We start from the raw sequence: 9037 nt of genomic DNA on the forward strand, positions 1-9037 counted from the left end.
TTTATTCTAGTATGACAAAATGCAATGATAATGTTTTCTTGAACCTCAGAGCTTTATTTCATTCCAACACCAAGTCCAGATGTTGATCATGATCGTTTGTAGACAAACTTGAGAAAAAAAGGGCCAACTCATTTTGACCACTCAGCCAGGCTGCCAGTGACGACATACCACACTGTGGCATTTTAGTGCTATGCAGTACTGTAAATGAAAACACAATTAAATACAGCAAAAATAATAAAGTTAGCAGCTAAAATGTTGAGCTTGAAAATCAATGGTCAACTATTAGTAATTTAGTAGTGTCTTTAACTTACTTTTGTCACCATTAATAACATGAAAACCTGGCATTTGTATGAAATACATTTCACAATGACAACTCCAACTTGGCATTTTTAAAGAAATTAAATGCAAAAATCAAACACACAAAAAGGCTGCAAAATTATAAAATTGCATCTTCCTGTATATTTCTGGCTGCAGCCAATCACTGCTGGTTGGCAAGTAGGATCACATGTGTGGGCTTCTTTCGCTACATTTAGTGCAAGACTCAATCCCAAACCACCTTTGATTTATTTTTTTTCCAAAAAGTGACAGCGCTGATTTGAAAAAAAAAAAAAGACAAATAAATTAAATCATAAATACAACAGGCTTCCTCAAAAACAAGCTGTCAAACTGTCATGGCGGTAACTTTGATCAACGAAAGCTTAAAGTGAAAACGACAACTGTTTTGATCTACGTGCATGTGAGAAAGTCTGTGATATGTTTGCGGGCTACGTTCACTATGCAAACTATTTTCATTTGCATCACTTACACAAAAGACCTTACCGCTTGGCTAATAAAGTATAGAAAAAAAAACGTGTCTTTCCGAATAATATCTACAGCAAATTCATTTTTTTCTCTGCATACGCTTGCCAATTAAAGTGCACGGTGAAAGAAAGCCGCCCGCAACTTCACACACGCAACTTTTAATGTTGCTTCCGAGCTGTCAGTCTCAACGCATGAGAGTCTAGTGAGCAATCACGCCCAGCAGCTGGCACCTCTGGTTTAGCTGAACCAACAGGTCCAAACATAGTTTTGTAGGCTGGACTGAAAAGAAAAAAACAAATAGAAAATGAACCGCCACAAACAAGATGGAAGGAGAAAGGGGGGAACCTTGTAAAAAGTTAAGGAAAATGTCAGGGGCACATTTTCTGTGGTTATGATGAAGTTTAAAGTGGTTAAAGGGTGAAAGGGGGGGTGGCTCAAAAGTCCTGCTCTCCTTGTGCCCCTTCATCAACATCCTCATCATCTGGTGGTGCAAAGCCCTCCTGTAAAACAAAAGGAAACATTTCAACATGTTTCACCTTGCAGCGTTGCTGTCTTGGGTTGCAATTTGTATTTGGTAGGGATGGGACGAGACACAGATCCAACGAGACGAGAGGTCTCATGAGATTGAGTCCATGAGGACGAGACGAGACTTTTAGGTAATATCAAGTAATGCCTAATATGAATGTTCAATTTTCAAAATATTTTCTTTTTACTGAGCAGACTGAAGCAAAACGAGTGATGTAGTGTCCAATTGTAAGCATTATATAGGTGATTATAAGCATATTGCAACTGGGTAATAATTAAACTTGAGTTTTTATTTTGCTTGGTGAATAACACAAACACAGACCAAATAAGACATTCCAATTAATTACCAACTTTTATAACCGTCACGTCGGATTAATAGAGCACACATTAGTCAGTGTGCAGTTGTTCAAAAGTGATCAGTACAAACGGCAACTGTGAGCATCATTCGTCTCTGAAAACTGTCTTTGAAAAGTAATCCAACTGCTCACGTGTGCTGTCGACTAGCGGCTAATTTATGCTAGAGGCTGCGCTAAATGCTGGCTCGGAGGGGCAGTGGGTAGCAAGTCTGCCTCACAGTTAAGGGATGCGAGTTCGATTCCGTCTCGCTCCGGATCTCCTGTGTGAAATCTGCATGTTCTACCCGAGCCCGCGTGGGTTCTCTTCCTACCACATTTCAAAAACCTGCATGGAAATATGTTGGACACTCTAAATTGTCCTTAGGTGTGATTGGATGCGTGAATGGTTGTTGATCTCATGGCTGGCCCCCCGCCTACTGCCCATAAATATCTGGGACAGATATCTGCGGCAACGACAGTTTTGGTATAGTGTCGGCCGTTGTCGCGATATGCTTTCCAGGAACAACTTCAAAATAAAAGCCTTTGTGTCAAAATACAAGCATTCGTGTCAAAAACACTATTTGCTATGGTCACGTATGTTTTGATTGGCAGTTGGATTAACAAGCAATGCATTCTCCCGTGCGCAGGGACGAGGAATCTCGTGGCGCCCAATCTCACGAGATCTCGCCCTAGTCCTCGTAAATGGAGAATTGCCTCTTTAAAGTGTATCGCAGCGGATAGTGTTTACCTCTGTAGCATAGAGAATGTCCATGATCTTGTTGAGGACTGGGTTGTTTTCATTTTCTCCGTCCTGGCAGATCAATTCAATGTCTCTCAGCTTGCCAAAGTAAAAGTCCCTCTCCTTCTCCAGTCCGTCCAAAGTCAGTTTCATATCCAGCAGCTGCGTGGACAAAAACGATGGAAGTGAGAGACATAAAATTGAGACCATGCATAGTGATTTCCTGGCTCCTGCCGAAAATGTCTTGTTTGCCACCTGCTGGTTCAGCTCCATGAGCTCCGAGTCTCCTCCGTTGCGGGTCATGGCGGGGTTCCTGCGGGCCGCTGGTGCATTGATCTGCTTCTGCGGGGCGGGGACACTCTTGGGTGCAGTGGGAGATGTTCTGATGGGGCCTGCAAAGGCGCAAACACACACTGGAGCAACTCTGCATTTTTCAGAAATCGATCGTCCGAGACCAACTACAAAAACGCGAGCCTTGTTGTAATATCCAGACCGACGTTTAAAAAACAAATACGGACAGATAACCTGTCAACTGCCTACTAATATAAATGTATCTGTGAGGGGAGTCGTTCTGCGTTTCCACTCCATTGCTTCATAACAATGCAGCTAAATTAGCTAGTATTTACTTTGTGCAAGTGTTATTCATCTGCATTTTGGATACTTCTCAGGAGGCTTTCTCAGAATCCTTGAAACGCCACAAAAAAAAGTCACTGTAAATTGAGTAATGAGTGAAAAAAGGAACAGGCTTCCCCTGACATGTTCAATATACAGATTATTTATGATTTTATTTCTCTGTACAGCACTTTGGTCAGCTGTGGTTGTTTTAAAGCGCTTAACAAATAAAGTTGGATTAGATTGGTTGGATTGGATATCTCACTCGCACTCACAAATTGTAAAATATTTTTAATTTGAGCTTGAATTTTATTCATTGCTGTCACGCTGAGGGCCAAAGGAATAAATGTTGATAAAATAGTTACATAGTAATAGAAACTCTTTCACTACCAGCCTAGTCAAAACGGATATGCGTCAATGAAATTGCAATCTCGGTAAAAATACATTGTTGTTAATGCGTATATGTTAAGATGTATGTATGTTATTTTAATATTGATTGCTTACCGTTTTCACGTCTAACAAAATATGCAATATCTACACAGTACACAAGTAGTTTTATTAAAAACAACTTTACTGCGTAATACTGTTCTATTTTCTCACAAGGGCCATCGGTATGGATCGATATCAAGCAAATACTGTTTCCAATGGATACTAATTACTTATAGGTTCATAAAATATTATGGTGTTTCAAATCATTTGTCACCGATATGGTTTCGTTCCTCAAATTTTGCCACTAAGCAGAGCGTGACTGCATTCATCGAAATAACACAATCCTGTTATTTTTTATTTCCGGTGCCTCAACGCAAACATTAGAAAGGACCAATCCAGGTTTCTAGTAAATATGTGAGTTAAACATGCAGTGGGCATTGACAAACACAAAGAGGCATGCCACAATGAAATGGGTGTTACCTGAGTGAACAGGTCTCTTGGGTTTGTGGATAATGGGGTCACCTGTTTTAAAGGTGAGGATGTAGTTCCATCAAGAGGCATGAAATGAGCCTTTTTTTTCTCTCTCACACACACACACACACTCAAACCAACTTGCACGGGCTGCATTGTACCCGAATTGGGCGGCGGCGGCGGCGTTCCCTCCAGGCCCTGGCGTAACAGGAGAGGGTCGTATTCTTTCCCGTCATAGTTGGCGTCAAAGAACTTCTTAAACCATTGAAGGAACTCAAAGTTGTCCTGGAACTTGCCTTTGACCAGCCTCTCCACGGGGATGATCTGAGAGAAGAATGCAATTCCATGACAAACAAAAGTGAGAAATAACCAAGTCCAGTAAAAATTCAGATTCACGATTGGATTTGTTTGATCTATAAAATGCGCATGCTTACTTTATCTACAGACATCCTCTTGAATGAGGCCTGTAGGACCTTGAAATTGTGAATGTATTCGTGTTCCAGTTTGGCATTGAATTTGACTTTTTTCAACAAAATGCACCCTGGAAACAGCATGTCCATAAACTGACAGTACGCTGCACCTAAAGAGAAAATATCATCGCGTGAACGTCATATATAGCGTGTGTGTGTGTGTGTGCGTGTGTGTTTACCTGAACCGAGTTGTTCAATCTTGGTGTAGGTGAGCTGTAAAGAGTCGTTGACCCACGCCAACATGTCATGGCGACTCAGGTTTTCGATGGTCATAGAGGTGGAGTAGACATTCACCGCCATCCTCCTGAAATGGACATAGTGTGTATCATTTGACTGGATTGGACTATGTAGCGGAGAAAAAAAAAACAAATTCTCATCTTCCACTTTGTCATCTCCAACACATCACTGAAATATACCTGGGATTTAATGTCCACTCAAAAAAAAAACGTGAAAATACATCCCTGGCATTGAATGAGTTAAGTGGAAATTTGCTACTTTGTTTTCTGTATTTATAATTGTTTTTCACCTTAAAAAACTTATTTTCATTGGAGTAATCAATATTTCGTTTTGAGTTTTGTTAGCTTTCTGAATACCAAAAATACTATAACTGCACCCCTCACTGTAAATAATGGATATATTGTCATTTTGTTAAAAAAAAATGTTGATCTTTGTTTTCCAAAAGTTAAGAACAAATGTGAGTAAATGTCTCATAATCTAGTGGTACTGTTTTCATAATGGACGATATCAATCTAAAAATATTTCCAGACAACAGACTAAATATTGCTGCTTTTGAGCAATTTTAGGTCTCTATACGATTACCAAAAATAAAAATGGATCAATTGTTGCACCGATATATTTAATAGAAATAAAACAATAATTAGTTCACATCCTTAATGACAAAGATTTATTTTGTCAATAAATTAAAGGTGAAGCGGTCCAAAGAGTGCCTTTCATACACCCCGCTTTTTCTGCATGCTTTTTTAATGAAATATGAAGCTTGGAATGTATTGAAAATACTGTATGAATTAGGAGGTGGCGCTTGGTGTGGTGGCACATGTTCCTGCGAGTCTGCGGGTGAGTGTTTGGGCGTGGAATTTTGCCAACTGCAGCTCCCGCGTGCTCACGTATTTCATGACACCGTACTCCGGACCTGACACTTGATCGTGACGTGCGAAGGAATCGATCACTTTTGAAAAGAGTATAAAGACGGCAAGGAGTTTTACTATGGCGCAAAAGAAATGTATTCATATCGCTCACCTTCACTGCTTGTGTTTTGGTGAGAACTTGCTTCGGAGTAGGTTGGTCTGGAGCACCTTAAAACAAGATCCTGGACGCATCAAAGACAGTCACGCACTCAGTCAACTTAACACTTTTGCCTAATCCTCATTTAACGGTTTAACCAAAGCTAGTTAACAAAAGCAGATGAGTTGGAGGGGGACCACACACTCAAACATCACCCAAGCATTTCCCGTGGTCCTAAATAACACCACACAGGATGTTGTGCTGAATAATCGTTTCCTGACATCGGCGCTTCACAGAGGTAACTGTCCACTCAGCACAGGCTACGAATTTGTGACAGCTAAAGACACAATTACAAAGTTTCTATGCAGTAAATCCAAAAACGTAATACAATCAATCACAGTGAAATGTGAAAAATACCAACAATTTGATACAATTTTCTTATTCCGCTGATGAAACAAAGAAACATACTACCTGTCCGAGTGAATAAATAAATTCTGCACTTCAAATAGACACCTCTATTTTCCCCTATACAATGGTGCTTCAACTTCAGGGTTCAATTTGTTTCATGACCATGCTCATAATGCAAAACACTCATCAAAATGATGGAAAATGGCATTAATTGCACCCAACGCACCAAAAAGACAAACAAAAATATTTTTAACACATCTGTTATTACGAAAAATGAAAATTATTCTTCCAAACCGCTGTTAATGCTAAAGAAATGCTAAAACAGCTAGCAGTAGAAAGTTTACTCCAATTTTTGCTAACTTGTCTCAAGCATCTTTCCCGTCATAATGACGGAAATTGCAAATAATTCATTGCAGCCCCCCAATCAAAAAATAAACAACAAAAATGTAACACGTATGTAAAAAGAAAATAAGTTTACTCCAATTTTTGCTAAAAACTTTAAGACAAAAAAATCTTGAATCTCGGAAATGTTTCTACCTCAAGATACAACTGTAAAATGATGGAAAATACACCAACACATTATACACACAATAAATTGAACAGCACACTTGCACATATAACCCTAAACAGCTATTTAGGTAATTTTAGAGGAATATTCCACTTTTTCTGACATAGCTAAATTATTTTACATGTATCATTAATATCTTTAAAAACGCATTTGAGCCTTGAACACAGGTGATGTCATTTTGTTGACACAATGCGGAAAATGCGTTTTTTAAGTCATAATTGTACATGATACATAATGTAGTCAATAAATTAATTATAGACGAAATAGTAACACTTTATTTTTGAAAATTGCTCAATTAGAGGACTATCCCTTTAACAGAACAGCCAGACATAAAGCTGAAAAGCTGTTTACGGAGTTTTAAATAAAATCCTGCATTCTCCAGCCAAAGCTGGGAAATAATTTCCACATTGACACCAAAACGCTAAAATTGTTGGACGTATTAATTGCTTTGACATGAAGCCATTATTACATAAGCAACAGTCATGTGCAATCTTGTGAATATTTACTATTAAGTTACCGTTAAATTGTATCAGAATTTCTTTTCAAGGAAACGTGATTCTACTAGGGGGCATTTCAAATTTATGAAGAAAGATCGCTTCTGTACATTAAAGCTGTTATTACGCGGTTTATAGTCAAGACAATGAATTCATTGTTCCACTCAAGCTATAATTAGTAAGAAAAACAACTAAAGGTCTGTAAAATATCTATAAAGTATGTACGTAAATTTAAATCGTGTGGATAAGTCCTTTGTGAAGTTATCGATACAATGTGTCGATTATATTGTTTTCAATGGTCAACAAGAAGTATTTGATGTTAAGTATTCAAAAGCGTGGTAGCGGAATTTGAGAAGTATACAGGATCGCAAGAGAAATGAATAAAATCAGAGTCGAGTCATTAATAATTCAGACCACCGGCGATTGTCATGTTTTTAAAGTGCTTTCCCAAATTCCCACAGTTGACATTCTTAACTGATTCGTTGCTAGCACCTTGCTAACTTCTGCTAACGTCGGCTAGGCAACTAAATTGCCATTTGGACCCTTGTCGTTGAATTCGGGCGCTTCGCGGCGCGTAGAAACGCCGCTTTTGATTTCGGTTGATATGGAAATATAACCCAGACGAGGCATTTAAACGCAGACTTGTTGTGTTGAAGTTAACGGTACCCCCTCTGGAGGCCTGAACGAAAATACACATTACTAAAGAAAGGAGGACTGTCACCCCGTGTGGCGCTGCCGCAATTAGCCCGTCTATACAGATATAACACAGATGAGCTACGGCGGTCCAAATACGCAGCAGAACGCGTAAAGCGGTGCAAGGTTGGTTGAGCAAAGTGAAATGTGACTTACTCAAGGACGACAAAGTCCCTGTGACTGGCGTGCTCTTCGGCGAGATGTCTTTTGCAAAGCGCTGCCTCCCGTGCTGCGCGGAGGACTTAATCTGGTGGCTACGGCGCATGCGCAACCCCGGTTGCACTATTTCGTCGTTCGATTTGGTGAAACCGGAAGATGCTACGGCGCCATTTCGGCTCTCATCAAAATGACGGGCCGACTTTTGGTGATTAAAAGCGCTTACGCGCAAATTCTTCTATGGCGTCAGTGTTGAGCTTGTTCATTGTAAAATTCTGATGGATCAAATATTTAAAATTCTCCGGTGTTAAAGATTTTGTTACATTGTTATTACTTATTTAAAATGGTGTCACCTGAATTGACGCGCGTTTTGCGTTTTAGGTCAGGCTTTTGTTTAAATAATGATCTGATATCAAAAGCGCCACGTCGGGATCGATAGCAATGATCAAATAAAGCAGGATGACGCCTTAGAGCTTCATAACGCAATTAATACAAAGATGCAATTATCGCAGCGGTCAAATTCAGAATCTGGATGTTAATGTGTTCGGAACAAATCCCTCAAGGTCGCGCACATTGAAACATCTGGACGTGATTAAGATGTGCTTAGAGTGGGTCATGACCATCCTGCAGGAGGCTTTACAAATGCAACGTGACAACTAGAATGCACTTTGATCCAATCATTCTCATCTTGTTCAACTGCGGTCGTGGGTCTTGTACCACGTGACGTAATCACACGATAAGGCTTCATAAAAAACAAACAAACCTGGAAGCTTTTTTTTTTTTTCTTTTATTGTTTTACCAATACTTTCGTGGTAAGAAACAAGCAGCCACAGTACATATTCAACAGGTTCACTTTCCAACGAAACAATTCACAAGCTCGACAACGCACATTCACTGACAATTCACAGTGCCTTCTAAACAACAATCATCCACAATAAAACGAACACCCTTTATACCATTTATGAAAAATAAAGCACCAGTTGTGAACCTGTGGCCATCCATATCGGTAAGTGGTTCTTTTCATGCATGGTGTGCGCAGTAATAGGGGTGAATCACTCACATTGGCACAATTATTCGTTGAACTAAAAGAAAAG

General features: G+C 39.5%; 1 protein-coding gene across 2 annotated transcripts; it reads right to left on the reverse strand.

The window, feature by feature from the left end:
- Window positions 1-31: 31 nt before the first annotated feature.
- LOC148407093 (microtubule-associated protein RP/EB family member 3-like) lies at window positions 32-8101 on the reverse strand. Of its 2 annotated transcripts, XM_088403776.1 has the most exons (9): window positions 7944-8101; window positions 5640-5709; window positions 4562-4686; window positions 4347-4492; window positions 4074-4236; window positions 3922-3963; window positions 2656-2792; window positions 2410-2562; window positions 32-1301 (listed from the first exon to the last, which is right to left on the reverse strand). In XM_088403776.1, exons 3-9 carry the CDS (start codon window positions 4680-4682, stop codon window positions 1236-1238), a joined length of 828 nt encoding a protein of 275 aa, XP_088259902.1. In that variant the 5' UTR covers window positions 4683-4686; window positions 5640-5709; window positions 7944-8101; the 3' UTR covers window positions 32-1235. The 2 variants fall into 2 exon arrangements, with proteins under 2 accessions (XP_088259902.1, XP_088259901.1); XM_088403775.1 differs by lacking the exon at window positions 3922-3963 and having other exon boundaries at window positions 7944-8100.
- Between the last annotated feature and the right edge of the window lie 936 nt (window positions 8102-9037).

This window comes from Hippichthys cyanospilos, chromosome 20 (genome assembly GCF_059441005.1).
Source record: "Hippichthys cyanospilos isolate Australia breed blue-spotted pipefish chromosome 20, RoL_Hcya_1.0, whole genome shotgun sequence".
Lineage (NCBI taxonomy): Eukaryota > Metazoa > Chordata > Actinopteri > Syngnathiformes > Syngnathidae > Hippichthys > Hippichthys cyanospilos.